The following is a 27,301-nucleotide window of genomic DNA, read 5'->3' on the forward strand; positions in this document are numbered from 1 at the left end:
CAATGGCGCGTGTGTATTGTTTAACTATTTGGCAATGTTTTTTTTTAAATAATCGTGATTTATTTATTTTTACTATATATATACTTTTTTATCCCAACAACAATCAAAAACTAGCAATGTTTTTGTGTACTATATTTTTATTGTGTATTTTAAAATGAGTTAAGTGCCAATTATATACAAAACAATATTAAAATAAATGTATTTTTTCAATCTATTGAAAATCCATACACGCAATAATTTCTTAGTTTTATTGCGTGCATTGAATACTACTTTAATGGCCTAAAACAAATTTAAAAGAAAATTGATATAGTATATATAATATTTTTATAACTGCTTCCAAATATATGTATTCTTAATTTGTATTCGTATAAAAACGACAATCTGTTTACATAGTTTGAGTCCAACGTGATCATAACGAATGCATTTATTTTCATAAACTAAAAATATTCTGTTTTTCCTTTTGATATTTACACTAAGCAACTAGAAACAAATTAATAACAAATTATTAAAAAACAAACAACAAAAAAACAAGAACAAATGCATTTAACGAATTATAGTAAACTTGATGATAATTAAACATTAATGAAAAACACTTGTAGTTGCACCACGTTTATTAAAAACAGAGTTTGAAACAGTCCTCCACCACCGAACCGAACCACTTTCAAGTTTAGCGCGATTGCAATTTTCTTCAGATAGTTGGCTCAAATATGTAGTCGAAAGACAAAAAACAAAAAAAAAAACGAACAAACGAATTAATGTAACGTGTTCATTAAAGCTAAGCACTTGAAACTTTATTGTAATGTATTAAAATTCAAATTAAATGCAATTTCAAAAACTACAAAGCGTTACTTATTTAAAAACAAACATAATTCGAATTCGCCGTGCTCGATTTCTAATTCGTCGTACAGAGTGTGGGTGTGACCGTACGCGATTACTGTGGTGGCTCGTCGATGACGTGATGCTTCTTCTTCTTACCTCATTGTTGTCAACTTGCTTCGCTTTGGTTTACGTTTGTTAATATTTTACAAAAATAACAAATTTTAACTGTTTGTACTTTAAAATATTGTGCAAACATCGCCAAAATGGTGAAACTAACTCCGGAATTAATAAACCAGTCGATGCAATACATAAATCCGTGCCGTGAGCGTGAACTCGATTTGCGCGGCTATAAAATTCCACAGATCGAAAATCTGGGCGCCACATTGGACCAGTTCGACACAATTGATCTGTCTGACAATGATCTACGTAAGCTGGACAATCTACCTCATTTGCCGCGGCTCAAGTGCTTATTGCTGAACAATAATCGCATTTTGCGCATAAGCGATGGACTTGAAGAAGTGGTACCGAGTCTCAGCTCCATTATACTGACCGGCAACAATCTGCAAGAGCTGAGCGATTTGGAGCCGCTTGCGGGTTTCAAGCAACTGGAAACAATTTGCCTGCTTATAAATCCGGTGTCCACCAAGCCAAACTATCGGGAGTACATGGCGTACAAGTTTCCACAGTTGCGTTTGCTTGATTTTCGCAAAATAAAGCAGAAAGACCGGCAGGCAGCACAAGAATTCTTTCGCACCAAACAGGGCAAGGACATGCTTAAGGAAGTAGCTAAAAGATCCAAATTGAATGCGGCAGCAGCGCTGGCTGCCGAAGCGACCACTGGCAAAGTTGGGGGCGATAGTGGTAGATTTGCCAATCCGGATGATATGCAGCGCATACGTGAAGCCATCAAGCGCGCCAGCTCGCTAGCTGAGGTTGAGCGACTGTCACAGATATTGCAAAGTGGACAATTACCCGAAAAGTTCCAGCATGAGATCAGTTTAAACGGTCACAATGGTGTCACCACCGATCAAGTACCAGTGGCCATGGATTATTAGATTCTGTAGCTGCTTACTAATTACAGTAGATCAATATTTTAATAATTAATAAAAAAAAACAGAAAGAAAACAATTGGAAGAGGTTGCAAGTTTGCTTTCAACAGTGTGCTGGCTTGTATTTTTCACAGAAAAATGTCAAACTGGCATTCGGTGTAAATAGTATTTTCAAATCAAATGCACACAATTATTAATTAATCAGTTAATTGGCTAAAAAAGTTAACAAACAGTTACATGGAACAAAAATTATGGGATTTGGCTGTCATCGATTGGAATTGTTTATTGCTTGTGATATGCCTGCTACTATTATGATGCCTTGGCCGCCATTATTGTATCGTAGTGCAGACCCGTATAGAAGATGATCCACGTAACCAAAAAGCCGGCAAATGAGGTCATAAAGCCTTCTTTGACTAGCTCCCAGGCACCGCCGTAGGCATCTTCATCTACATTTTGAAAGTTGATGGCATACAAGTAGACCACACCGCAGCTTATGCCGGCAAATCTGCAAATATGTTCATTTAGTTTTTCCATAGCTAAATCTATAATTAGGCAGCGCTTACAGCACTAGGCCCAGAAATCCCTTGAGCGGCACTATGCCCCAGATGATTCCTAGTATGATGCCAAATACCTGTCGTGACCAGTAGATTACATCCAGAAACTCGTCCTGTATTGAAATAGATATACGAACGTAGTTAAAGGTAAACACGTTGATGGTCATTGGCCTGTGCTGGCGCCTGTACTTTACCTTGTCATCCCATTTTTCCGATTTGGTTAATGCGCGCGCGCAGATTTCTCGCAGTGAGCTGGATTTGACAGCGCCGTTGGCATTGCGCTCAATTGTGCTAGTTTTTGTGGTCATTTTTTGTTATATTTGGGTTAAATTTTTAGTTAATTAAATATTTTTTCACCAAGTGTTGTGCCGATAACATTTGCAGTATATAATCGAAAACGCGACCAGCTGTAATCAATTTGTGTATCGATACATCGAAATGTGAACAGCTGTTTTGTGGTTATGTGAGCGTGTTTTTATTTTACCAACAAAAATGTTTAAAATTGGAAAATTATCTATTAGCTGCGTCAATACAATTGCTGGTAAGTGTTTTAAAGCTCGTTATATGTTGATGTTTATTAATTGCATGTGCTTTCAATTATAGCACAGCGCCAGTTTACTCTAAGCGCTGCTCGTCACATTGACCAGAAGTGGCGCGCCGCTAAGGGATTGCCGGAGAATCCCAATGCATTTGGGCCGCTGACAAATCTGCCTGATTACACATATTTGGATGGCAGAACAACACCACTGGGTGTAAGTATATGCTGCTGGATAAAATATACAATTTTCTTTTACTATAAACCATTGCAGTCCAATCAGAAGAAACGCTTGCTGAAGCAGCAAGAAATAGCTACCAAAATTGTGGAGCTCAGCAGCGAACTGGAGTTTGCGAAAAAGCGTCATGCACAACTCAAGGCAAAGGCACAGGCCGAAAGGGATCGTGTCATGAAGAACAAGTTGAAGCCAAAGGGACCACTGCTCTTGAAGAAGCAGTGAGCCAAGAGTTTGTTTAAATTAGTTCTTTAATGTTATATCACAGCCTGACAGTAGCAGGTTGTTTTCATATTAAATCAAATTAATAATAATTAAATCTTAATCAATTTGTTAAATTGCTGCTGACGCACTTTGCGATTAAACCTGTACCGCAAATTAAGCCTGAGAATATAGTGCTTTAATGTAGGCCTTCGATTCGTACACTAAACTTTATTTCAACTAAAAATTGTAAATAAGGAAGTCAATAATTTGCTTGGTAGGCTAGTTGGTAAGAAGGTAAAGAGTGAACCGCCTGCCCCGCCCCGTCCTGCGCAATACGAACTCGCATTTGAACTCGAAAGCTGCTCGACTTTTAAACTGTTTATATGATTTTCTAATTAACAATTAAACAGTTTTGTTTGTGCGCCAATTTTTGAAACTGGCTGTGCTTCACAATTGTATGTGAAATATTTTGCACGATGATAATGTTTGCCCAGCGAAATACGGCTGAAAGTTGAAGTACGTTCTGTTGCGCATACGCACCGTTAAAGCGCATTTAATTTCACAGCTGTCTGGGCTGCCAGTTGGCCAGTTTTAAAAATTTTCCACATTCATTCTTTGATTGTCAACGTTAACAATTGATTTGACGTAAAAGTGCTATAATTAAATAATGCCATATTTATTCATTATTTACTTTCACACTTGTTTAGCATTAGCCTAAGGAAAATTACTACTGAAGTTGTCCGTAATCATTGCAAAACTCCCACACAGACTTAGACTGGCTGGTGTGCCTGTGTTAAGAAGTTTGTTCAATTCAATTAGCAATCCTTTATGAAATTTAACACAATAGCCACAAAATAGAAGCAGCTAAAAGTGAGAAGACCAATATATCTCAGCCTGGCGGCTGCATTGGCATTTTGGGTGTAAAACGTGCATGGAAAAACGTGCACTAAAGGTAAATGCGCTTAGCATGTCGCTGACCATGCTCAAACTAATTTGACTTTGACCACAAAACGGTGTAGAATGGGCTCAACGACACCAGAGGCGTATACGTAATATCTGACTGTTTCACCAAATGAAATTGAGCAGCAGATAGAATTGAAAATTCTCATAATCGCCTGTTGTCGTTAAATAGCTAGCATTGGTGCTGGTATTTTCAAATATTTTTTGGAAATAATAGTTAATACTTGATGATCTCAGAATGGTAAACTAAATAATAAGCGATTAAGTTTCAGAGGAGGTATGACGAAAATTACAATTTGACTTACTTGAACTTTAACAAATTTAATAAATGTATAAACAAGCAATAAGCCATAACCTAATTTTTTTTTCATTTTTAATTTCTTTTTAAAAACTTATTCACACCCCATTTGCAGCCACCAAAATATTTACATTTATTATTTATGGCGTCTGGCATATTACAATTCGGGCCCCATAAAGAAATTATAGAAAACAAGATTATTAACATTGCCTACAGTTTGTTGTTGTTTACGCATTGCATACAGTGCGACTTTATTTATATAAATATAACCACAACAACGTTTTATTCAATTAACATGATTTTATTTATATACGTAAGTATTTGATAAAAACATTAAACAATCACAAATAAATAAATTGAACTTAACTTTAAGTATCGCAATCAAAGTTCTAAGCAAATATTATTAATAAATTATGCAAATAAATAAAAACAAAGGCGCGATTTGAGATTCGTCGAAATCTTTCCGCATTGTGAAAAGTTTTCCTAATCAAACTGGAAATATAGCCACGCGGCTAATTAGAGACTGTCTACAAAGTGAATCATGTTCTGACTTCCACTAATGATATAAATTTGTTCAAATTGCGTCATTATTGGGAGGGAGTTGTTGGGAGTTTGCGGCGTCAGAAGCAACAACAATTAAATTAAATATAAATAATGATAAAAACAAAATCAAAATATTTTCGCATTTAGGTGCGAATTGATGCAAAAGTATTTTGTGTATATAAGATGCCAGGTGCTCTTAACCAAATCATTCAGAACTCAATCAACAAGCAAGCAAAGCAGATCCTGATAATCACATACATTTATAGATAAGGATACAAAATGGATATTATGGTAAATGCGAACTCTCTCTAGCAATCAATCCCATCTAATCAGTGTTCCATTACAGCAATTTTATACCTGTTTAGGCCTTTGGCTAAGCATCATCACCAGCAAGCTACTGTTTTGCAGTGCCAAGCCCACATATTACGATTTGGATAGTTCTGATAACAGTTATGAGCGTGGCAGCAGTAGCAGCAGCTACGATGGTAGCGGTGCCGGCTCCTATGCCATAACCTATGGCAAGCCGTTGACTTCAAATAATTTGGATAAATTAGACACCGGATACTATTACGTGGATAGTGGTTACATAGCGCCTGTGCCCAGCAGAGGTGCCTCATCATCCTCTTCCTCCTCACAGCAGCGCAGCCTTAATCCTTATGATAGTTATGGAGTTGACCCTATTTTGCGCTATAGAAGAACTCGTACGAAGCGCAAGAAGCTCTTTGTGCCCAACTTCTTTGGCTAAAAGTTTTCTTACATCGTGTTGAGAGTACAGACTGATGATGTTTGTAAATTCTAATTTTAAACTATAGTATTTATAACTAGATTTATTTCATAAGCATTGTGATTGCTGCAACTACAAGTACCTTATTTTAAACTTATCATATATTAACCCTTGGATTAGCGATAAGGCCCCATTAATTATACAATTACTATTATGATAATCCATAAATTTTATTGCTATTTAAAAGTAAATGAATGAAAGTGAGTCTTCATTAAATAAAGTACTTTGGAAATTAAAATGTTATTGAATTGATATACAATACTATTAGAAGCATTATTATCAAACTATTCTATAAATAAAAAATAAGAACGACGATCTCGTTCAGTAGAAGAAATCGAGCGCATGCAAACAAAAAGGTTAGGGCACAAACAGCTTGCATGTTAGTTTGACCAGTTAACAGTTATATAGACTACTTACTATTATTACTTCAAATCTGCATTAATAGAAAATTAACTGTTAAAGTTAATTTGTATTTAATTCATGTATGTATTTTGTTATTCATGTAAGCATTAAACCAAATATTTGCGTTTCCGTCATATTTTAACATGCAGGTGTTAGTTTAGCGTTTAAGCATACACAAAGCAAATAATTAATAACAAGTATCATAAACATACTTAAAAATATGTGTCTAAAATGTTTTGTAACAGTAATTGAAGATATAAGTATAAGTTCATTTAAAATAAGTTATGTTAAGTTAAGTATACGTTATAAAATGTTAGTCGTTAAGAGTCGATTTGTTGGGGATAAATATCACTTGCTTACTATTTCGATTATAATTGTACGGCCCTGGTACGAATTCTTATCGGTAGTAATTCCCATCGCTGTGAACGCGTCATATGAAAAAAGTCGGTCGAAAAGTTGCAATTATTATTTTTATTGTCAGTAATTGCTTGTAAAAATGAGTTTTATGCAACCAAGTCCTGTGAAATACGCCTGCTCCTGCGGCATATTGAATCCCATCAACAAGTTGTTCTTTTGTCGTCACTGCCCAAAGTTAAGATGTGGCTTTTGTGTTTCGCATGAAATCGAGTCAAACTTTTGTTCAAATTGTCTGGAAAATATCCCATCCACGGAGGCGCGCCACAAGAAAAACTGCTGTGCGAACTGCTTCGATTGTCCATGCTGCCACCATACGTTGTCGCCCCGTGCCACTGCCGTGCCTGTGGTGCGCAAGTCGGAGGAGAGCAAGGATAAAGACAAAGAGGGCGAAAGTGGTGCAGATTCTAGCCCTGCTACGCCCAGTACAAAGCCTTCTGCACTGCCGACGACTAAGAAAATGTACTATTTATCCTGCTTGTCGTGTCGCTGGACCACACGCGATGTAGGCATACCGGATCAGGGCGTGGCCACTGGCACTTGGCCCGACAATGAGAGCTTATACCAGGCACGCTTCAACACGCTTATGGAGTACTATCAGTCGCTGGTGCTACAGGAAAAGCAGGAGAAGCAAGAGTTTCAGCGGCGCAAGGCGCCTAAGCACAACAAATATCCCAGTCTAACCGATCGCACTGGCTTGACTGTATCTTTGATACGCCGCCAGATAGGCTGGAGCGATAAAAACCTGTCCAAGACGAAGCCAGTGAATATAACTCCAGCTGAGGCAAGCGCGGAAGTGGACGATCTGCCCGCAGACATTTTTACACAGCCCATAAATTTGCGTAGCATTACCACAATTTCGCAGCGTCACAGTCAGCCAGCGGATCAGCCAGAAGCGGTTAACAAGCTCTATCCACAGCGCCGCTCGTTGTGGATCAAGCGCTCGTTGCGCTGTCGTCAGTGCGAGCATAATCTCATCAAGCCAGAGTACCATCCCACTTCTATCAAGTATCGCATACAGCTCTTTGCCAGCTATCATGTGCCCGAAGTGGTTATGGTGCGTTGTGAGCAGCCGTTGCAGCCAGGACAGGCCAATGCTATATTGTTAAAGTTCACCAATCCTACCATGTTCGACATGACCATCAGTTTGCTGGAAACGGCGCCACAGGAAGTGCTACAGCAAGCGTGCCGCATCAAGGAAGAGGCTGTGACATCCTCGCCGCTGCTCAAGGCCACTGGTGTTACTCTATCGCGTCAAAACTCCACGCGTGAGATAAAGCGCGAAGTGCTTGACGTGGCCAATGCTAAGCTAGTACCGCTGGAGTCGCCATTTGTGCTGAGCCAACGTGATGACTCCAAGGAATTCGACGAGGATGTGCAGGCCCCCAGCGAGGAGCCCAAATTTATAGTCTGGCGCAAGGCCAACAAAGTACTGCTGCGTCTACAGTTCACGCCAGATGCAGAGCTAAAGCCGGGTCAGTTGGTCACCTTGGGCTTTTACATGCAGTATACCTATGTCAACACCGTGTCTAACACGCAAGACAAAAAGGATCCCACAACACATGCGCTGCACTCACGCATTTTCATTGAATCTGGCAGCATTGGCAACTAAACAACAATAACAACTGTATGAAACTATTGAAATTATCATGCTTTTAGCAATATTTATTAATATCTATTAATTAATCAACAATTGTGCTTGTAAAGCGTAAAAGTATTACAGATACAAAGATACTGCAACTACTAAATTTATGAAATAAAAACGCTTATGCTCGAGTTAAAGCTGCTCCGTTGGTGCCTGTGTTAGCTTGATGCTCTCTGCCCAAAGCCATTGGGCCAGTTGGTCATCCATGCCAGCAGCTGCTAACTCTCGTGGCTTACAATCGCTGAAATACAAGCCGCTCTGCTGCTCCAGCTCGGGACTCAAGGCGACATATAATGTGGTCTGTGCACCGCTCTTGGCTGTCTTCACAAACGGTCTAAACAGTGGCTTCAAAAATGTTCTAAAAACAAATTAAACAATTTTAAGTTTAACTCAACCAAGTTAAAGTTGCCACTCACTTGACAAATGTTGTCTGCGCGAGAGTAAATTCTCTTAAGATTTCAGTATCTACCACGCCGGGATGCAAGGCATTCACTGTGACGCGTGTGCCTGCCAAGTGCTTGGCCAACTCGCGTGTGAACAGGACGTTTGCTAGTTTGCTGCGACTGTAGGCCTCAATAGGATTATACGACTTATCACTTTGCAAATCATCGCGATCTAGCTTGGCATAGGCATGCATCATGCTTGAAACGTTAACTATGCGACTTGGTGTGGACTTCTATATCATGTATAATATACTGATGTAGATAAATGACAGTTACCTTAAGTAAATCCAACAACAAAATAGTCAATAAAAAGTGACCCAAGTGATTGACACCCAAGTGCAGTTCAAAGCCATCTTTGGTGCGCCCTTTAGGAGCGTAGCAAATGCCCGCATTGTTGATCAGTACATGCAACTGGCTCTGTTGTTGCTTGAATCTGAAGTATGGGAATATAGTTATGTATTATTTTACATACATAAACTTTATGCTTACTTGACAACAAATTGTCTTACAGACTCTAGAGAAGATAGATCCAGCTCCAAAAAGTAAACGTTCTTATTTTGCGTCTCTTTTATTATAAATTTACGCGCCAGCTCCGCACGCTGCTTGTCCCTACAGGCCAGATAGACCGTAGCACCACGTCGTGCCAGCTCCAGCGCCGTCTCCTTACCTATGCCCGTATTGGAGCCTGTAACAATTACCACCTTGCCGCTTTCATCAGTTTGCTTGGTAAACTGCCCACCTTGCATGTATTCTCTACAGTAAACTAATTTTAGCAGGTGCTCTGATAAGCTGCGATAGTGGAAGTGCTTACCTGATAAAGTAGAGCAGTAGGGCAGTTACTGCCGGCCAAATTAGCCATGGGCTTGTTAGGCAGTCCAAAAATATACACATTGCTGCCTTGACGAGCTACTGTGTTGCACTGGCGATAAATAAACGTATTACTTATAATATAAGCCAGCCCGATTAATTACTATTATCACATTTTTTTAGTACAATAGTACTTTATGTATATATTTTAAGACACTTGCGGAATTTTTGGTAAAGTGAGTCATGTCAGTGATATCTTATTCTAATTTTTTCGAGTGCGTCCACTTTTCGCTTTCCTCCCACAGATACTTGGCCATTTCATCATCCAAGGCGGCGCGAGCTACATTCTTGGGTTTACAGTCGCTGAAGTACAAGCCGCTCACCTCCGCCAAGTCGGGATCGAGTGCAGCATATAGATTAGTCTGTGCGCCACTTTTGGCTGTCTTCAAGAGAGGCCACATCAGACTGCGCAGCACAAAACTAAAAGCAAAGGCAATTTAATAAACCCAGCTAAGCTTTTTTGTTACTTAACCGAAGAACGTACCGTCCGAAAAAGTTGTTTAGTATGCTCATGTGCCTGCCGAGCTCTGTGTCCACTACACCAGGATGCAGCGCATTCACAGTTACACCAGTGTCCTTCAAGCGCTTTGCCAGCTCACGCGTAAATAAAATATTCGCCAGCTTGCTTTGACTATAGGCGTTGCCCGTATCATAGGATTTTTCGCTGTTCAAGTCCGCCTTGTTAATGGAGCCACGTATGTGTGCCAAGCTGGAGACATTGACTATACGACTAGGTGCAGATTTCTAAAACAAAAATAGCTTTAGGAAGTTGTAACACTTAAGCAATAGAACGTTTATACCTTTAACAGATCCAGCAGCAAATTAGTTAGCAAAAAGTGACCCATGTGATTGACGCCCAATTGCATTTCAAAGCCATCTTTGGTTAACATCTTGGGGCAGCGCATTATGCCCGCATTGTTGATGAGTATATGCAGCTTGTCTTGTTCTTTCTTGAAACTAAGTAAAGTATTGATACAATATATTAAATGACATACTTTAGTTAATTAAATTATCGCTTACTCTGCAGCAAACTTGCGTATTGATTCCAGCGAGGCCAAGTCCAGGTTACGATAGTATATGTTCTTATTATTTGTCTGTTTTATGATGTCATCACGCGCCTCCTCCGCTCGCTTCTTATCCCTGCATGCCATATAGACAGTAGCACCACGTCTCGCCAGCTCCAGCACTGTCTCCTTGCCTATGCCAGTGTTGCAGCCAGTGACAATCACAATTTTGCCCGTTTCATCAGTTTGCTTTGTAAACTTTCCTCCTTGCATGTAGTTTCTATAATTTGTTAAATTGTTTATTCGGCGAAACAACAGCTAAACATGCATATGATTGTTACCTGAGAAAATATATAGCGGCCGCAAATAAAGCTGGCCACATCACGCAGGAGCACATTAAACAATCTGTAAGTACACACATTTTTCTGGCTGTGTTCGTTCCTGTTGCCTTCAGTTTGTAGAATAAACTTCCAAGCTTGCTTTGACACCTTTATATGCAATTTGTTTAACTGCTAAACAGACGACTCATGCTGACAGCTGTTTATTAGTTCCAGAATTAACTGTGGAATGAATCAGAGATGGGCGCGTGATGTGGGCGCATATTACGAAAATTGGCAGTGAAACTAGGTAAGTTCACATTTTAATGTTTTGTTTATTTTATTAAATGCTCATTCAATAGCAAACTTGGCCACAGTTAGAGATCGATAAATTGGAGATATATATCGATATAGATATATAGTAGCTTTGCAAGAAATAATAAGTAAAATTTCAAATTTGGTCGGCCGATGTGGTGGAGGTGGGCAGCAGCTTAAATTGGATTTCAAAACGAATAGTTCGATTATTTTAATCGATGAAAAATTATTTATTTACAAAAAGTTCACAAATAGTGAGCTTATGTTAACTAGTCTTTTTCTAAATTAATTATTTGCGCGCGTGTCCATTTTTCGCTTACAGCCCACAGCCATTTGGCTGTGGTATCATCTTTTCCCGCTGGCGCCACTTCCTTGGCAGCACAGTCACTGAAATATTGTCCTGTAACTTTTTCCAATTCTGGATCGAGCGCGACATACAACGTAGTCTGCGCGCCATTTTTAGGAGTTTTAACAAACGGCCAGAAAAGAGGTTTAACAAACAAACTAGAAGCAACGATAATTTAATTATTATTTATGTAGCTGTAAAAGACAAAACTCACCCCGCAAAGAAGTTTGTAAAGAAACTCATGTGTCTGATGATTTCTGTGTCTACAACGCCCGGATGTAAGGCATTCGCAGTCACTCCTGAGCCTTCAAGGCGCTTGGCCAACTCACGCGTGAATAAAACATTCGCTAGTTTGCTCTGACTATACGCTTTGCCCTCATCATAGGATTTCTCACTATTTAGATCACCAGTGTTGATCTCGCCACGCGTGTGTGCCAAGCTGGAAACATTGACAATGCGACTAGGTGCAGATTTCTGTAAAAAAAAGAACGCATATAAAGAAGTGAGTCCATTTAAAATACGCATAATTTACTTTGAGTAAGTCAAGCAACAGGTTGGTTAGCAAAAAATGTCCCATATGGTTGACGCCCAGTTGCATCTCGAAGCCATCCTTTGTTACTGATCTTGGGCAGCGCATAACACCAGCGTTGTTTATCAGTACATCCAGCTTGTCCTGTTCCCGCTTAAATCTGCAAGTCTCAAGTGCTAAATTATACGGGATTGAAGTTTTCTTATAATAAATGCTTACGCTGCTATAAAATTACGGACTGAGTCCAAGGAAGCCAGATCACACTCGCGACAGTAAACGTACTTGTTTTTGGACTCTAAAACAATTTGTTCACGGGCTTCCTCACACTTTTTCATGTCCCTACAAGCCATGTAAACTGTAGCTCCCCGTTTCGCCAGGTCCATGACCGTTTCCTTACCAATGCCCGTGTTGGAGCCGGTGACAATAACCACTTTTCCCGTTTCATCAGTACTCTTTGTGAACTTGCCGCCTTGCATAAGATCCCTGTGAAATTGTTTCCGATTTGATATTAATATTTTCTGTATGAAAGTTGTGCACTTACTTTATAAAACAGGCGACGCCTGTTGCTGTGCCAGCTATGCTGACAAAAAGTATAGGCTTGCTCTTTAAAAATGAGAATATCGCCATTATATTGCACTTGACTTAAGGCTAGTTATCAGGCGGAACTTCATCAGCTGTTTCTATAAGTAATCGCGTATATACAATTTAGTCCACTTGAGATACCCTGTAATTAACGATATGCAATTTATGACTTAAAAACAGCATTTAATTAAATGGTTTAGTTTTTATAAAAATGATTTAGGCCGAAATTTAAAAATGCTGTCCATATCTTCGAAAAAAGTAAATACTTTGAAACTCATTTTGTTTTGGCTGTTAATATTACAGGGCGTTTCACCTAGGGTTGTCAATTACTTCAATTTAAAATTCATATTTAAAAACATGATGACCTAACATTACAATTAGTTAACTTAAACACAAAGCATTAATCAATTCACACATATTACAACATTTACGGAACCATCAATAAAAATTAAAATAAACATGCTCAGCTGTTTTGTGCAATTGTAATAGTACAGGGTGCGTCGTGCAAGTAAAAAGTTCATCAAACTGAGACGTGGGTTTGTTGTTGGCATTTTACAAGTAAATACGCGCTAATTTGCTAATGAATCTTTATATATTCGCGTAATATTGCCCATCAACTGACATTGACAGACATATAATGCGTCGCAATGTGTAAGTGTACGCCAACTCGACTCGTGGCCACTTTAATGCAAAAGTTTCGTATTTCAGGCGCCAGCAGACAGCCAACTGGGAGAGTGACCAGCGAGACGCGGGCATGGAAGACATATTCGCTAGCAGTAGCGAGTTTGTTGATATTATGCAGTTGTCAAATAGATCCAGCAACGGACACGCAAAGCAGCCACGCTACGACAACACACTGGAGGTGAAGGTACAAGAGGGCGACACGTTGCAGGCGCTAGCGTTGCGCTTCCACTGCACCGTCGCGGACATTAAACGACTCAACAAGATTGATCGCGAGAATGAGATACACGCACATCGTATACTACGTATTCCGGTCACAGTGCACAATGTGCTGCTCGGCGCGGATACGTTACCCACTGTGCATCGCAGTGGCAACAATAGCCCTAGGCATAATGTGGAATCACAATCGCCCGTGGAACGAAACCCTTTGGAAGATGCGCGTTTAATGTTGGATGAGCGACTTTTAGTGGCGGCTGTGAATGCCTCAGGCGTCGAGCAGCCCACCAGCAGTAGCGTAGCTGAAGTTGGAGGTGAGTCAATGTTCGATAAATTCCATAAATTCAAGTTGGCTGGCATATATGTAGAAATATTAGTTGTTGTCTAAAAATTATAACATGAGTAAACAGCTGGCTGAGCTGGCAAAAGCATCAGTTGCCTGAATCGCCCTGTTCCTAGCGCTGTTAAGTGTCTGTTAAAGGCAAAGTAAAGTTGGCCGCAGCTAGCAATTTGTTTAGTCATTGGAAATACGGTCACATTCGCCCAAAAAAAGTGCTAGCAAACAAGCGTTTGGCGAAAAAACACAATAATTTTAATAATTTACGCCGTTAAATAATTGCAACAATATGAAGGACTATTTGGGAGAAGATCAGCGCAAGGTGAAGCATGAAGAGAAGGAAGAAAAAGAGATAAAATCGCTGGACGAGGGCGACATTGAGCTGCTAAAGACTTACGGTCAGAGTCAGTACCACAAGTCCATAAAGAGCATAGAGGAGGACATACAAAAGGCTGTTAAGCAAGTCAACGAATTGACCGGCATCAAGGAAAGCGATACAGGATTAGCGCCACCAGCTCTTTGGGATTTGGCGGCCGATAAGCAAATATTGCAGAACGAGCAGCCGCTGCAGGTAGCGCGCTGCACCAAGATTATCAATGCTGACTCTGATGATCCCAAGTATATAATCAATGTGAAGCAGTTTGCCAAGTTTGTGGTAGATCTGGCTGATTCGGTGGCACCTACTGATATTGAGGAGGGCATGCGTGTCGGCGTGGATCGCAACAAGTATCAAATACACATACCTCTGCCGCCCAAAATTGATCCCACAGTGACTATGATGCAAGTTGAAGATAAGCCCGATGTAACCTACAGCGATGTGGGTGGCTGCAAGGAGCAAATCGAGAAACTACGTGAAGTGGTGGAGACACCGCTGCTGCATCCCGAGAAATTTGTCAATCTGGGCATCGAGCCACCCAAGGGTGTGCTGCTCTTTGGTCCCCCTGGTACCGGCAAGACGCTGTGTGCGCGTGCTGTGGCCAATCGCACAGATGCCTGCTTCATACGCGTCATTGGCTCCGAGCTAGTGCAGAAATATGTGGGCGAAGGTGCACGCATGGTGCGTGAACTGTTCGAGATGGCGCGCTCCAAGAAGGCTTGTCTTATATTCTTTGATGAAATCGACGCCATTGGCGGTGCACGCTTTGATGACGGCGCTGGCGGTGACAATGAAGTGCAGCGTACCATGTTGGAGTTGATCAATCAGCTGGATGGCTTCGATCCACGCGGCAACATCAAAGTGCTTATGGCTACCAATCGTCCAGATACGCTGGATCCTGCTTTGATGCGTCCGGGTCGTTTGGATCGTAAAGTGGAGTTTGGCTTGCCCGATCAGGATGGACGCTCGCATATCTTCAAGATTCACGCACGCTCTATGTCTGTGGAGCGCGACATTCGTTTCGATCTGCTAGCGCGCCTGTGTCCCAATTCAACTGGCGCTGAGATTCGTTCGGTATGCACAGAGGCGGGCATGTTTGCCATACGCGCACGTCGTAAGGTCGCCACCGAGAAGGACTTCCTCGAGGCCGTCAACAAAGTCATTAAGAGCTATGCCAAGTTCAGTGCTACGCCTCGCTACATGACCTACAATTAATTTAAGCCTTGTACTGTTTTTTCATCCCCTAATGTGCTGTGAGCCAGCTCTGCAGCTTGATCATTAAGTAAATAAACGATATCTATATACATATACTAAAGAGCTTGGTTAACTTGAATAGAATTATTTAAACTGTATGCCTTTGTTAGCTTTATGTCTTGACAATTTGAGTTAATTACTGCTTTGTTTTTGTTCAGTAGCTAACGTGGAAGCCATTGCTGATGAACAGACGTCGCTGCTGGAGGACATGCTAGTGGATAGGCATGTGCCACGCTTGCGTCCCATTCCTGGACCCTCTTTGCGTGCCTTCGATTGGGGTGGCTCCGACTGTGACATGTCGTGGATCTGTCTGTTTATATTTATACTCGCACTATGCTTTGTCATACCTCTGGTCTATGTGATCTACCTGGCGGAGCATCCACATCACAACCACACCTCATGAGCACTGCTCCATGAGCGTTTCATTCCAACTCTCTCAAAAAGCAAACAACTAATGGCATTCTAAATGCCGCTAGCTGCATTAGAATTTATTTTTTTATATATACAAATATACAAGCAAATAAAAAGTTAATAGTAATAAAGTAACAATTGTGAATTGTACTAAAGAGACTTGAATGAAATTATTCAAACATACTTCCATGTAATAAATAGACAAGCAGGCAGCAATAGTTAAACTGTTAGATTTTTATTGAAAATAGTCATAATTAAATAAAATTCACAAGCATATCTAAGTAAGGATTAACAATAAATGTTTGAAAACAGTGTTTGTTTATGTAACTAAATCTAAAATATTTTTATAAATATTATCCATGGATATTTATTGTAATAAATAGAATTGTAATTATATATACATGTAGTATAATTAAGTACTTGGTTTATCATTAGCATATACTGTTCTGTTCGGTTAAAATGGCGACCATGGCACTTGTTTATAATTTTGGTGAGCATTGTAGGTTCCCCTATTGTATTTGTATTGTATACCGCTTAAGGTATAAACAACAATTGGAAACTTTTGTTAAAAGCGTAGTCGACATATTTACTTAAACTTTAAGTTCTCAAAGAAAGCAATATTGCTACGTAGAAAACCACGACGCACAGGCACTGGACTTGCTGGTGAGGCAATGGGTATGCTGGAGCTTGCTGAGTTCGAGGAGGGATCGCTGTGGCAGAGCAGAGGATTAGCTAAAGGATTAACATTGCAGTGTAGAGACTTACGTTTCCAGCGAGGATAAATCAGAGGCTATGGTTGATTCATCGGCCACCTCAGCCATGGAGACGGCATGCTGCAGCATTTGGCGTCGTGACTGCGTGGGACTTGGAGTACGAGGAGCTTCGTCAGGTGCCATCAGTGTGACATGCTAAGTATTAAGGTTATTTACAGTTTATTTCTGACAGTTGTCTCTGTAGTTTACCTTGGCACGCAGTCGTCTTTCAGCCTGCATATGCTTGTTGGTCAGCATGAAAGCCTTGGCCAGCGCCTTGACCGAGGGCATAGCATGCGCAACTTCCTTCTCAATCGCTGGCTGCTTCTCAGTCGGCGTGCTGGGCTCTTGCGGCTGTTAAGAAACGCATTTAAGCTAATTTACTTGACAAGTTCTTAAAGCATTACCACTTCATCTTCATCTATAGATAAGACCTGACTGGGTTCTATGAGTCGTCGCTTGGGCTGCAGAAATCTGAAAGCAGGCGGTGTGGAGCCACGCGTGGGCGTCATTGTAGGCGAGGAGCTAACAGTAGGCACTGCGTCTGCAGGACCAAACTGCAATACTACAGGACGCTCACGTTTACGCGAGTTGTCCAAGCAGATTGAGGGCGAGGGCTCACTTTGCGCAGACTCCATAGACGGCGTGCTGCCGGAGCTGAGTTCAGTTTCAGCTTCAGGCTCAAGTTCCGGCCCCGGCCTAATTATTTTTGTCTGCTGATTTTTGCAATCATAGACACGCACCGTATCGGAATCATCGCTAGTTGTTGCTTGTGACTGTATCGAAGGCGTCGACTGTGTGTCCATGCTGCTGTGGCTCTCATCCAGCACCTGAGCGGGCACAGCTTTGAAAACATTTGCAGGTGCGTTTGCCTTTGTTTTTTTTTTGTATTTGGATAAACATTTGTGTAATGTTTGGGTATTTTTGATAATGTTAAATTTTGTAGGTGTTGTAGATTGTTTTTGTTATGTACATAGTTTAGTGTTAGTTCAAGACGATATGTAAAAGAAGAATTTTGAAGCGTTTAGTAAAGAGTTAGGTGTTTGTTTGTGTGTTTGTGTAATGTAACATGCTTTAGAAAGAGCTACAAAAGAGTCTTGAATACGCCATATCACAATTAAGAAACAAATGCTGTTAGTAAACATTCAACTTAAACATTTAAGTTCATTTAAAGTTTAGCATTACTCACCCATTTGCGCGTTTAAATCTCTTTTTTAGGTAATGCTGTCTACTAAAAACATTTGTTTCGTTTTATTGCATTAATTGTTTATTCGTGGTTTTGTTTGTTTAACTTTTGGCTTTATTTATATTAATATTTGTTGTATAAAAAGTTAGCTATTAATTATGGTATGATAATGATAATTACGATTAACTAAAGTGCATACAACAGTTATTGTTTTAAAAATTATTAATAGCATTGTGTGCATTTACACCTTACAAATGTTTCAATCCATAAAACTTTGAGCAATTATTTATAATTTTCTTTTTGTTGTAAGTGTAAATCGCGCACATAGCATAACAAATGTATAAAAAAAGTTGCATACTTTGTAGCGCATTAGCAATTAGCATTTAAAATTTGGGTTTAACTTGCGGTTACAAATCAAGGCTCAACAAAATGCATAAACAAAAGTGAATTTAAAATTACAGTAGCTATAAAAACAAATGCATAGTTCGTGCGTGCAGCTGGGTGCGTTTAGAATAGGAGTAGCAAAGTTAGAGGAAAGCGCAAAATGGCACACAGCTCTCTAAATTGGTTGGAGATTCTGTTTAAACTTTAGAGATTGAACTGTGAACTTTGTGCTGTTGTTCTTTTTACTGCTGCTGTTGTTGTTGTTGTTGACTGACTGACTACCTGACTAGTGTCTGACTAATTGGCTATGCACAATTTGATCTTGGCAAATATATATACTAAATATAACTAATAAACTTTGTTTACTACCCCATTTAGTGCTAAAAAAGTAAGCTGTTGTTGCTCTGCTTGGCATCGGCACCACTAAAGCCGTTAAGGCAACTATCCACACCCGAATCCTGATCATCTAGACTGGGCTTCAGCTGCAGCTGACACTCGAACAGCGGATTCATAACAAAATCCTTTGAAGTAGCAGACACGGCACGGAAACTATTGCGCTTGAGGTCCTTGTGCAGTAGCTGCTTCTCAAACTGCGTCAGCACCGCCGCCGAAGGACCCAGCGAGCGTCGCTTGGAAGCGGACGAACCAAAGGACACACCACTAACATTGCTATGCAAACTCAGCGTGGATTGCGTATGACGTGGCCTAGTGCCAGTGCTGCTGCGCCAACTGCGCTGCGAGCGCAACTCGAACTCATCTAAATCTAAATCGTTATAATGCGATGCCGAGGTGGCAGGACGCTCGTGCTGCATGCTCATGGGCTCATAGGCGCTGGGCTCATTGGCTGTTAGGCTATGGTTGCTAGTACGTTTGTTAATGAACTTAAGCGAGCTGCTGCGTCGCACTGGCGTCGACAGCGTCCAGTGTGAGTGATCGGCAAGATTACAACGAGCGCTACTTGAAATGCGTTGGCCATGCGTTGACGTTGAATCATTTACCTCATTGATGACAATGTCCTCATCGGTCTGATCGGCCTGTGGGGAGTCTGAGTGTCTGTCCCTACTGCTGTTGCTGGGCGAGGATTTGCTAGCTGCTGTGCTGTTGATGTAATAGTCACGACTGTAGCTGAAAGTAACAGAAACAGCAAACAGATGAGTTACAATAGAAATTAAAGTGATTTGAATAATTGCTTAGACTAATTATGTTTAAATGCTTACCGCTTGCAGTCGTCTACACGGCTAACCGGCTCATCCTTGCCAGCATTGGTCAGCAGCTCCAAGGTCTTTTGCTCAGCACTGGGACTGATGTTGGGCACGTCCATAAGGCGCTCCTGTGTGCCGCTAATGCGTTGCTTCAGTGCCTCTGGCGCATATGGATTGTTGGGCATTTCCACAGCATTGTACCACTTCTTAACCTCACGCTCCGCTATGGAACCTGTAAGTGCATTGAACTTTGAGTATTAACCCTAATAACATAGAGCTGAAGCTAGTCTAACATTTAAAAGCGTTTACATTTATGCATGTTAAAGAGACAACAAACACCGAGTGAGGACAACAATGCTGGCCGTAGTTACATGTTACCTGGCACGAAACGTCGTAAAAGGACAACATCATCCTCAGCATCATCAACATCAACATTAACATCAACATCAACAACTTCAAGATTATGGCCATTCTCTAGGTCATTCAACGACTTGTTGCACCATTTTAATGAACCATTTGTTAGTTTACCATTGGGTCTTAGAGTACGTGCTTTGTTAGTATCAGTATTAAGGCTGTTTGTTTTAGTATTTGTTATTTCACAGTTAGTACTACTAGACAGGCGCTCTGCCATTTGCATACTGCTGTAACTAATGAACTCCTGTGCCGCGCTTGCTTCACCGTTGCCGAAAAACTCTTCCGAGGTTGACGGTGTGCTCTCAGTGCTCTGCCTATGGGCTGCACTTAATTGATCTGAGAAGAGAATATTGTTTATAAAATTGTAGCCAATCTCTGCCCAGCTGCTTATTATACAAAACGTATCATCGCTACTCTCTAAATTACTTTCACTCAAATCTACAGCAACTTCAACATCACTAAGAGCTCTGGGCTCATCATGTTCTTCTTTTTTCTCACCTAGCTGCTGCACTGCATTTAATTCATCATATAAACTAGCATGCGGTTCGTACTCTACATCATCTATTTCGAAACAATCAAAGGAACTCAAGTATTTGTGCATAACTAAGTTGCGCTCGCGTCGCCGTTGAATTGTTGCCAACAGTCTTTTCTCTTTTATGTACAACTTGCAAATGGTCCCTAAAAGGTTAACAGGTCGCATAGCTGAGCCTCCATCGCTCGGTGTTGGTGTTGTATCTGCAACATACGGCTGCCTTCGTTGGCGTTCTTGGCACGCTTTACCTAGAGCGTCATTATCGCCATCATTTGCTCCTAGTTCCATGCTTGCATTGCCTAAAGCGGTGTCTTTAACTTGAGCTGATGTCTCTGCCGGCGTTTCTACAACGATTGCAGTAACTTCTGATGGAGGATCCGCACTGGCCACCCCCACGATTGCTGACTCTTTAGCAGCAGCTGTATTTTCAGATTGAATTTCTATCGCTTCTGCATCTTTAACAACTGCGACTGTTGTTGTTATTGCCGGCGCAGGAGTCTCTTTATCAGCAACTGTTATTTCTGCTGTTTCTGTAGATGCAACTTCCACAATTGCTGCTGCTTTTGGTGGACAATCTGCACTAGCAACCTCCTCAATTGCAGGCTCTGAAATCTCTTCAACAGCAGCTGTTATTTCTGTTGTTTCTGGGGCTGCAACATCCACAGCTGCTGCTGCTTCTGGTGGACAATCTGCATTACCAACCTCCTCAATCGCTGGCGCAGGAGCTTCTTCAACAGCAGCTGTTATTTCTGCTGTTTCTGGGGCTGCAACATCCAATTGCCTGCTGCTTCTGTGGACCACTGCAAGCACCTCCTCATGCCCGGCGCAGGAGTCTTCAACGCAGGTCGTATTATGTCGTTGTTTCTGTGGCTGCAATTCACTGTGCCTGCGCTTCTGGGACACTTGCATTAGCCAACCCTCAATTGCGGCGTGAATCTCTCTTCCAACAGCACTTTATTTCTTGTGTCTGGCTGCACCAACAATGCTGCTGCTCTTCTGGTGGAGCAATCTGCACTAGCAACCTCCTCAATTGCAGGCTCTGGAATCTCTTTAACAGCAGCTGTTATTTCTGTTGTTTCTGGGGCAGCAACTTCGGTGATTGCTGCTGCTTCTGGTGGACAATCTTCACTAGCAACCTCCTCAATTGCTGGCGCTGGAATCTCTTTAACAGCAGCTGTTATTTCTGTTGTTTCTGGGGCTGCAACATCAGTGATTGCTGGTGCTTCTGGTGGACAATCTGCACTAGCAACCTCCTCAATTGCTGGCGCAGGAGAATCTTCGACAGCAGCTGTTATTTCTGTTGTTTCTGGGGAAGCAACTTCGGTGATTGCTGCTGCTTCTGGTGGACAATCTGCACTAGCAACCTCTTCCATTGCTGGCGCAGGAGTCTCTTCAACTGCAGCTGTTATTACTGCTGATTCTGTAGCTGCAACATCCACAATTGCTGCTGCTTCTAGTAAACAATCTGCACTAGCAACCTCCTCAATTGCCGGCGCAGAAGTCTCTTCAACAGCAGCTGTTATTTCTGCTGTTTCTGGGGCTGTAACCTCCACAATTGCTGCTGCTTCTGGTGGACAATCTGCACTAGCAACCTCTTCAATTGCAGGCTCTGGAATCTCTTTAACAGCAGCTGTTATTTCTGTTGTTTCTGGGACTGCAACATCCACAATGCTGCTCTTCTGGATGATACAATCTGCACTAGCAACCTCCTCAATTGCCGGCGCAGGAGTCTCTTCAACAGCAGCTGTTATATCTGTTGTATCTGGGGCTGCAAAATCCACAATTGCTGCTGCTTCTGGTAAACAATCTGCACTAGCAACCTCCTCAATTGCCAGTCTGGAATCTCTTTACAGCCAGCGTTATTTCTGTTGTTCTGAGATGCACATCCACAATGCGCTGCTCTGTGGACAATCTGCACTACATACCTCTTCAATTGCAGGGCTCTGGAAATTCGTTTACCAGCAGTGTATTTCTGTTGTTCGGGACTGCAACATCACCATTGCCTGCTGCTCTGGTGACAATCGCACTAGCAACCTCCTCAATTGCCGGCGCAGGATCTCTTCAACAGCAGCGTATATCGTGTTTCTGGGGCTACGCAAAATCCACAATGCTGCGCTCGGAAACATTCTGCACTACAACTCTGCTCAAGCAGCTCTGGAATCTCTTTTAACAGCAGCTGTTATTGCTGTTGTTTCTGGGGGCTGCAACATCCACATTGCGCTATTTCTGGTGGACATCTGCACTAGCAACCTCTCTATTGCAAGGCTGGAATCTCTTTAACCAGGAGCTCTGTTATTTCTGTTGTTTCTGGGACTTGCAACATCAAATTGCGCTGCTTCTGGTGATCAATCTGCACTATGCAACTCCTCAATTGGCAGCTCTGGAATCTCTTTAAACAGCAGCTTCTTTCTGTTGTTTTGGGCGCATACAATCCTACAGATGCTGCTACTTGTCTGGTGCGACAATCTGCACTTAGCAACCTTCCTCAAATGCAGCTCTGGAATCTCTTTAAAGGACGTTATTTCTGGTGTTTCTGAGACTGCAACATCCACAATTGCTGCTGCTTCTGGTGGGCAATCTGCACTAGCAACCTCTTCAATTGCAGGCTCTGGAATCTCTTTAACAGCAGCTGTTATTTCTGTTGTTTCTGGGACTGCAACATCCACAATTGCTGCTGCTTCTGGTGGACAATCTGCACTAGCAACCTCCTCAATTGCAGGCTCTGGAATCTCTTTAACAGCAGCTGTTATTTGTGTGGTCTGGCTCAACATCCACAATTGTGCTACTTCTGGTGGACAATGCACTATGCAACCTCTCTCAATGCACTCTTGAGAAACTCTAACAGCAGCTGTTATCTTTGTGTCGGGGCTGCATACATCCATAAGTGCTGCTCTTTTCTGTGACAATCACACTAGCAACCTCCTCAATGCCTGGGCTCGGAGTCTTTCAATCCATCTCCCCCCCGACCGTTTTTCTTTGTTTTCTGGGCTGCAACATCCACAATCCTTGCAGTTTCTGGTAAACAATCTGCACTACACCTCTCTCAAGCAGGCTCTGGGAACTCTTTAACAAGGCAGCTGTTATTGGTCTGTTGTTTCTGAGCTGCACCTCCACATGCGCTGCTTCTGGGGAGCAATCTGCACTACAACCTTCTTCAATTCAGGCCTGTGAATCTCTTTAACCACTGTATTCTGTTGTTTCTGGTGACTGCAACATCCACAAGTGCTGGCGCTCGGTGAACACTCTCACTACAACCTCCTCAATTGCTGGGCGCAGGAGAATCTCCGACAGGCAGCTGTTATGTCTGTTGTTTTCTGGGGAAGTCAACTTCGTGATTGTCCTCGCGCTTCTGTGGACAATCTGCACTAGCAACCTCCTCCATTGCTGCGCAGGAGCCTCTTTTCAACACGCTGTTATACTGCGATCGAGCGCAACATCCACAATCGCTGCTGCTTGCTCTGGTATAACAATCTGCACTGACAACCTCCTCAATTCTGCCGAGTCTCTTCAACACAGCTACTTGCTGTTTCTGGGCTGCAACATCGGTGATTGCTTGCTGCTGTCTGGTGGGACAATCGTGCACTACAACGCTACCTTAATTGCCGGCGCAGGAGTCTCTTCAACAGCAGCTGTTATATCTGTTGTTTCTGGGGCTGCAAAATCCACAATTGCTGCTGCTTCTGGTAAACAATCTGCACTAGCAACCCCTCAATGCGGCGCAGGAGTCCTTGAACAGAGCTGTTATTCTGCGTTCTGGGGCTGCAAACATCCACAATGCTGCGCTTCTGGTGAACAACTGCACAGCAACCTCCTCAATGCCTGGCGCGGATCTCTTCCCGCAGGGGGAGCTATCGTTCTGTTGTTTTCTGGGGCTGCAACATCTACAAGTGCGCTGGCTTGCTGGTGACAATCGGCGTACTAGTCAACTCCCTCAATGCCGCGCGGGAGCCTTTTCAACAGGAGCTTACGTTCGTGTGTTCTGGGCTGCAACAGTCTACATTGTGCTTCTCGGTGAACAAGTCTGCACTAGCAACTCCTCAAGTGCTGCCGCAGAGTCTCTCAACAGCACTGTTATGTCTCTGTCCTGGGCTGTAACCCTTCCACAAGTGCTGCGGCTTCTGGTGAAACAATCTGCACTAGCAACTCTCATGCTGCGCAGGAAGTCTCTTTCAACACAGCTGTTTATTCTGCTGTTTCTGGGCTGCAACACATCCACAATTGCTGCTGCTTCTGGTGGACAATCTGTACTAGCAACCTCCTCAATTGCTGGCGCAGGAGTCTCTTCAACAGCAGCTGTTATTTCTGCTGTTTCTGGGGCTGCAACATCAGTGATTGCTGCTGCTTCTGGTGGACAATCTGCACTAGCAACCTCCTCAATTGCTGGCGCTGGAGTCTCTTCAACAGCAGCTGTTATTTCTGTATGCGTGTGCATTTACCTGTTTGTGGTCTATGTCCTAGCTAGAATGGTTAAGCGCCCACACTCTAATTGAGTTACATGCAACAACGCTCAATGTGTTTCAGCATTTGGCCATTGTCTCTGCTCTGTTGACAAAATCTGCACTAGCAACCTCCTTAATTGCCGGCGCGGGAGTCTTTTCAACAGGAGCTATCGTTTCTGTTGTTTCTGGGGCTGCAACATCTACAATTGCTGCTGCTTCTGGTGAACAATCTGCACTATGCAACCTCCTCAATTGTGGCGCCGAGTCTCTTCAGAGGCTTATTTCTGCTTTTCTGGGGATGCAACACCACAATGCTGGCCTCGCTGCGGAGAACAATCTGCACTACACCTCGCAATTGTGCTGCCGCAGATCTCATTTCAACAGCAGCTGTGATTTCGGCTGTTCTGGAGCTTGCAACATCCCCAATTGTGCTGCTCTGGGGCAATCTGCATACAACCTCCCAATGCTGGCGCTGAAGTCATTCAACAGCAGCTGTTATACTGCGATTCCGTAAGCTGCACATCCACAATTGCTGCTGCTCGGTAAACAAATCTGCACTAGTCAAACCCTCAATGCTTGGGCCTGGACGCTCAACAGAGCTGTATTTTGCGGTTTTGGGGCTGCAACACAGGATTGCTGCGCATCTGTGGACAATCGCACAGCAACCTCCCAATTCGGCGCAGATCTCTCAACAGCAGCTGTATTTCTCTGTTCTGGGGCTGCAACAATCCACAAGGGCTGCTGCTTCGGTAAACAATCTCATAGCACCTCCCAATTGCCCGCGCGAGCTCTGTCAACAGTCAGCTGTATTCTGTTTCGGGGCAACTCAGTGATGCGCTGCTCTGGTGACATCGGCCTAGCAACCTCCTCAAGTGCTTCGCGGAGTCTTCAGACAGCAGCTGGATTCTGTTGTTCTGGGCTGCAACATACGGATTCCTGGCTTCTGGGACAACTGGTACAGCAATAACTCCTCTTGCTGGCGCAGGAGTTCCTTCAACAGCAGCGTTATTTCGGTTGTTCTGGGGCTGCAACATCCGTGTGCTGGTGCTCTGGTGACAATCCTGTACTAGCACCTCCTCAATTGCGGCGCAGGAGCTCTTACAGGCAGCCTGTTATTTCTGTTTTGGGCGCAACATCGTGATTTGCTGTGGCTTCGGTGACAATCTTACTAGCAACCTCCTCAATTGCCGGCGCAGGAGTCTCTTCAACAGCAGCTGTTATTTCTGGTTCTGCGCCAACATCCGTGATTGCGGGCTTCGGGACAATCTGTACTAGCAACCTCCCAATGCTGGCGCAGGCGTCCCTCAACACAGCTTTATTTCTGTTGTTTCTGGGCTGCACATCCGGATTGCTGGTGCTTCGGGACAATCTATACAACTCCCTCAATGCGGAGCAGGAGTCCTCTCAACAGCACTGTTTCGTTGTTCTGGCGCAATCATCCCGTGATTGCTGGGCTCTTGTGGACAACTTCTGTATCACAACCTCCTCAATTGCCGGCGCAGGAGGCTCTTCAACAGCAGATTTCTGTTGTTTCTGGGGCTGCAACATCCACAATTGCTGCTTGCTGTCTGGTGGACAATCGTATAGCAACCTCCTCAATGCGGCGCAGATCTCTTCACAGCAGCTGTATTTCTGTTGCTGGGCTGCAACATCCTGATTGCTTGTGCTTCTGGTGACAATCGTACTCGCAACCTCCGCCTCACAATTGCTGCGCAGGATCCTTTGCTCACACCACAGCTTGTATTCGTGTTTTCGGGGCTGCAACATCCGTGATTGCTGGTGCTTCTGGTGGACAATCGCACTAGCAACCTCCTCAATTGCTGGCGCAGGAGTCTCTTCAACAGCAAGCTGTTATTTCTGTGTTCCTCGTCTGCAGACATCCCAATTCGCTGCTGCTTCTGGTGGAGCGCAATGCTGTACTGAGCTCAACCTCCTCCTGCTGGGCAGAGTCTCTTCAACAGCTATGTTTTCTGGTTCTGGGCTGCAACATCCGTGATTGCTGGTGCTTCTGGTGACAATCTGTACGTATGCAACCTTCCTCAATTGCTGGCGCAAGGAGCTCTTCAAAAGCCAGCTGTTATTTCTGTGTTTCGGGCGCAACATCCGGATTGCGGTTGCTGTCTGGACAATCTGTACTCGCAACCCTCCTCAATGCCGCGCAGGAGCTCTTCAACAGCGACGTTATTTTGTTGCTTTCTGGGCTGGCAAATCCGTGATTGCGGTGCGTCTGGGACAATCTGTACTAGCAAGCCTCCTCAATGCGGGCTGCAGT

The 27,301-nt window shown here is 42.8% G+C and overlaps 11 protein-coding genes across 23 annotated transcripts in view; 6 read left to right on the forward strand and 5 right to left on the reverse strand.

Moving 5' to 3' along the window:
- Positions 1–991: 991 nt before the first annotated feature.
- On the forward strand, positions 992–1,933 carry LOC108595399 (probable U2 small nuclear ribonucleoprotein A'). Its single transcript, XM_017980625.1, has one exon. The coding sequence runs from the start codon at positions 1,083–1,085 to the stop codon at positions 1,872–1,874; it is 792 nt and encodes a 263-aa protein (XP_017836114.1). The 5' UTR covers positions 992–1,082; the 3' UTR covers positions 1,875–1,933.
- A 26-nt stretch (positions 1,934–1,959) lies between these two features.
- LOC108595400 (uncharacterized protein RAB5IF homolog) lies at positions 1,960–2,794 on the reverse strand. The gene is made up of 3 exons (XM_017980626.1): positions 2,617–2,794; positions 2,432–2,535; positions 1,960–2,373 (listed from the first exon to the last, which is right to left on the reverse strand). The coding sequence occupies exons 1-3, from the start codon at positions 2,728–2,730 to the stop codon at positions 2,178–2,180; spliced, it is 414 nt and encodes a 137-aa protein (XP_017836115.1). The 5' UTR covers positions 2,731–2,794; the 3' UTR covers positions 1,960–2,177.
- Positions 2,795–2,854: 60 nt separating this feature from the next.
- On the forward strand, positions 2,855–3,544 carry LOC108595847 (39S ribosomal protein L52, mitochondrial). Its single transcript, XM_017981137.1, has 3 exons — positions 2,855–2,963; positions 3,026–3,174; positions 3,232–3,544. The coding sequence occupies exons 1-3, from the start codon at positions 2,915–2,917 to the stop codon at positions 3,415–3,417; spliced, it is 384 nt and encodes a 127-aa protein (XP_017836626.1). The 5' UTR covers positions 2,855–2,914; the 3' UTR covers positions 3,418–3,544.
- A 1,868-nt stretch (positions 3,545–5,412) lies between these two features.
- On the forward strand, positions 5,413–6,176 carry LOC108595828 (protein transport protein SEC9). Its single transcript, XM_017981119.1, has 2 exons — positions 5,413–5,488; positions 5,544–6,176. Exons 1-2 carry the CDS (start codon positions 5,477–5,479, stop codon positions 5,940–5,942), a joined length of 411 nt encoding a protein of 136 aa, XP_017836608.1. The 5' UTR covers positions 5,413–5,476; the 3' UTR covers positions 5,943–6,176.
- A 630-nt stretch (positions 6,177–6,806) lies between these two features.
- Positions 6,807–8,553, forward strand: LOC108595024 (dynactin subunit 4). Its single transcript, XM_017980159.1, has one exon. The coding sequence runs from the start codon at positions 6,880–6,882 to the stop codon at positions 8,407–8,409; it is 1,530 nt and encodes a 509-aa protein (XP_017835648.1). The 5' UTR covers positions 6,807–6,879; the 3' UTR covers positions 8,410–8,553.
- A 3-nt stretch (positions 8,554–8,556) lies between these two features.
- LOC108595025 (retinol dehydrogenase 12) lies at positions 8,557–9,776 on the reverse strand. Its single transcript, XM_017980160.1, has 5 exons — positions 9,697–9,776; positions 9,375–9,638; positions 9,162–9,318; positions 8,859–9,118; positions 8,557–8,800 (listed from the first exon to the last, which is right to left on the reverse strand). The coding sequence occupies exons 1-5, from the start codon at positions 9,774–9,776 to the stop codon at positions 8,575–8,577; spliced, it is 987 nt and encodes a 328-aa protein (XP_017835649.1). The 3' UTR covers positions 8,557–8,574.
- A 114-nt stretch (positions 9,777–9,890) lies between these two features.
- Positions 9,891–11,314, reverse strand: LOC108595368 (retinol dehydrogenase 13). The gene is made up of 5 exons (XM_017980595.1): positions 11,098–11,314; positions 10,773–11,036; positions 10,553–10,709; positions 10,237–10,496; positions 9,891–10,172 (listed from the first exon to the last, which is right to left on the reverse strand). The coding sequence occupies exons 1-5, from the start codon at positions 11,175–11,177 to the stop codon at positions 9,950–9,952; spliced, it is 984 nt and encodes a 327-aa protein (XP_017836084.1). The 5' UTR covers positions 11,178–11,314; the 3' UTR covers positions 9,891–9,949.
- A 280-nt stretch (positions 11,315–11,594) lies between these two features.
- LOC108597194 (retinol dehydrogenase 13) lies at positions 11,595–13,894 on the reverse strand. Its single transcript, XM_017983622.1, has 6 exons — positions 13,880–13,894; positions 12,805–12,987; positions 12,483–12,746; positions 12,267–12,423; positions 11,949–12,208; positions 11,595–11,892 (listed from the first exon to the last, which is right to left on the reverse strand). The coding sequence occupies exons 2-6, from the start codon at positions 12,888–12,890 to the stop codon at positions 11,658–11,660; spliced, it is 1,002 nt and encodes a 333-aa protein (XP_017839111.1). The 5' UTR covers positions 12,891–12,987; positions 13,880–13,894; the 3' UTR covers positions 11,595–11,657.
- On the forward strand, positions 13,244–16,408 carry LOC108597195 (lysM and putative peptidoglycan-binding domain-containing protein 3). 2 transcript variants are annotated; one of them, XM_017983623.1, is made up of 3 exons: positions 13,244–13,496; positions 13,554–14,056; positions 15,868–16,408. In XM_017983623.1, the coding sequence occupies exons 1-3, from the start codon at positions 13,483–13,485 to the stop codon at positions 16,110–16,112; spliced, it is 762 nt and encodes a 253-aa protein (XP_017839112.1). In that variant the 5' UTR covers positions 13,244–13,482; the 3' UTR covers positions 16,113–16,408. The 2 variants fall into 2 exon arrangements, with proteins under 2 accessions (XP_017839112.1, XP_017839113.1); XM_017983624.1 differs by having other exon boundaries at positions 13,245–13,496; positions 15,871–16,407.
- On the forward strand, positions 14,183–15,770 carry LOC108597193 (26S proteasome regulatory subunit 7). Its single transcript, XM_017983621.1, has one exon. It carries the CDS (start codon positions 14,369–14,371, stop codon positions 15,668–15,670), a length of 1,302 nt encoding a protein of 433 aa, XP_017839110.1. The 5' UTR covers positions 14,183–14,368; the 3' UTR covers positions 15,671–15,770.
- A 74-nt stretch (positions 16,409–16,482) lies between the features above and the next one.
- Positions 16,483–27,301, reverse strand: part of LOC108596318 — a 32,293-nt gene continuing 21,474 nt past the window's right edge. For 6 of the 12 annotated variants that reach the window (XM_017981935.2, XM_033295057.1, XM_033295056.1 and 3 more), the window contains 7 exons: positions 20,023–20,394; positions 19,660–19,876; positions 19,441–19,567; positions 17,280–17,744; positions 17,083–17,226; positions 16,886–17,028; positions 16,483–16,830 (listed from right to left, as the gene is read on the reverse strand). In XM_017981935.2, the coding sequence (XP_017837424.1) occupies positions 16,707–16,830; positions 16,886–17,028; positions 17,083–17,226; positions 17,280–17,744; positions 19,441–19,567; positions 19,660–19,876; positions 20,023–20,394 (1,592 nt within the window). In that variant the 3' untranslated portion in view covers positions 16,483–16,706. Of the gene's footprint in view, positions 16,831–16,885; positions 17,029–17,082; positions 17,227–17,279; positions 17,745–18,213; positions 19,568–19,659; positions 19,877–20,022; positions 20,395–27,301 lie in introns of those variants that run through there. The other 6 variants (XM_017981937.2, XM_017981939.1, XM_033295055.1 and 3 more) reach the window with 5 other exon arrangements.

Source organism: Drosophila busckii, chromosome 2R (genome assembly GCF_011750605.1).
Source record: "Drosophila busckii strain San Diego stock center, stock number 13000-0081.31 chromosome 2R, ASM1175060v1, whole genome shotgun sequence".
NCBI lineage: Eukaryota > Metazoa > Arthropoda > Insecta > Diptera > Drosophilidae > Drosophila > Drosophila busckii.

Coding starts and splice junctions, on each gene's coding strand:
- LOC108595024 (XM_017980159.1), top strand. CDS start 6,880: ATGAGTTTTATGCAACCAAGTCCTGTGAAATACGCCTGCTCCTGCGGC.
- LOC108595399 (XM_017980625.1), top strand. CDS start 1,083: ATGGTGAAACTAACTCCGGAATTAATAAACCAGTCGATGCAATACATA.
- LOC108595025 (XM_017980160.1), bottom strand. CDS start 9,776: ATGTGTATATTTTTGGACTGCCTAACAAGCCCATGGCTAATTTGGCCG. Junction 9,639..9,696: donor CTACTGCTCTACTTTATCAG/GTAAGCACTTCC, acceptor AGTTTACTGTAG/AGAATACATGCAAGGTGGGC. Junction 9,319..9,374: donor GTAAGACAATTTGTTGTCAA/GTAAGCATAAAG, acceptor CCCATACTTCAG/ATTCAAGCAACAACAGAGCC.
- LOC108595400 (XM_017980626.1), bottom strand. CDS start 2,730: ATGACCACAAAAACTAGCACAATTGAGCGCAATGCCAACGGCGCTGTC. Junction 2,536..2,616: donor CGGAAAAATGGGATGACAAG/GTAAAGTACAGG, acceptor ATTTCAATACAG/GACGAGTTTCTGGATGTAAT. Junction 2,374..2,431: donor GGATTTCTGGGCCTAGTGCT/GTAAGCGCTGCC, acceptor ACATATTTGCAG/ATTTGCCGGCATAAGCTGCG.
- LOC108597194 (XM_017983622.1), bottom strand. CDS start 12,890: ATGGCGATATTCTCATTTTTAAAGAGCAAGCCTATACTTTTTGTCAGC. Junction 12,424..12,482: donor GTCCGTAATTTTATAGCAGC/GTAAGCATTTAT, acceptor TGAGACTTGCAG/ATTTAAGCGGGAACAGGACA. Junction 11,893..11,948: donor TTTACAAACTTCTTTGCGGG/GTGAGTTTTGTC, acceptor CGTTGCTTCTAG/TTTGTTTGTTAAACCTCTTT.
- LOC108597193 (XM_017983621.1), top strand. CDS start 14,369: ATGAAGGACTATTTGGGAGAAGATCAGCGCAAGGTGAAGCATGAAGAG.
- LOC108595368 (XM_017980595.1), bottom strand. CDS start 11,177: ATGTGTGTACTTACAGATTGTTTAATGTGCTCCTGCGTGATGTGGCCA. Junction 11,037..11,097: donor GCCGCTATATATTTTCTCAG/GTAACAATCATA, acceptor AACAAATTATAG/AAACTACATGCAAGGAGGAA. Junction 10,497..10,552: donor TGCTGCTGGATCTGTTAAAG/GTATAAACGTTC, acceptor TTTTTGTTTTAG/AAATCTGCACCTAGTCGTAT.
- LOC108597195 (XM_017983623.1), top strand. Junction 14,057..15,867: donor TAGCGTAGCTGAAGTTGGAG/GTGAGTCAATGT, acceptor GTTTTTGTTCAG/TAGCTAACGTGGAAGCCATT.
- LOC108595847 (XM_017981137.1), top strand. CDS start 2,915: ATGTTTAAAATTGGAAAATTATCTATTAGCTGCGTCAATACAATTGCT. Junction 2,964..3,025: donor CTGCGTCAATACAATTGCTG/GTAAGTGTTTTA, acceptor TTTCAATTATAG/CACAGCGCCAGTTTACTCTA. Junction 3,175..3,231: donor GCAGAACAACACCACTGGGT/GTAAGTATATGC, acceptor AAACCATTGCAG/TCCAATCAGAAGAAACGCTT.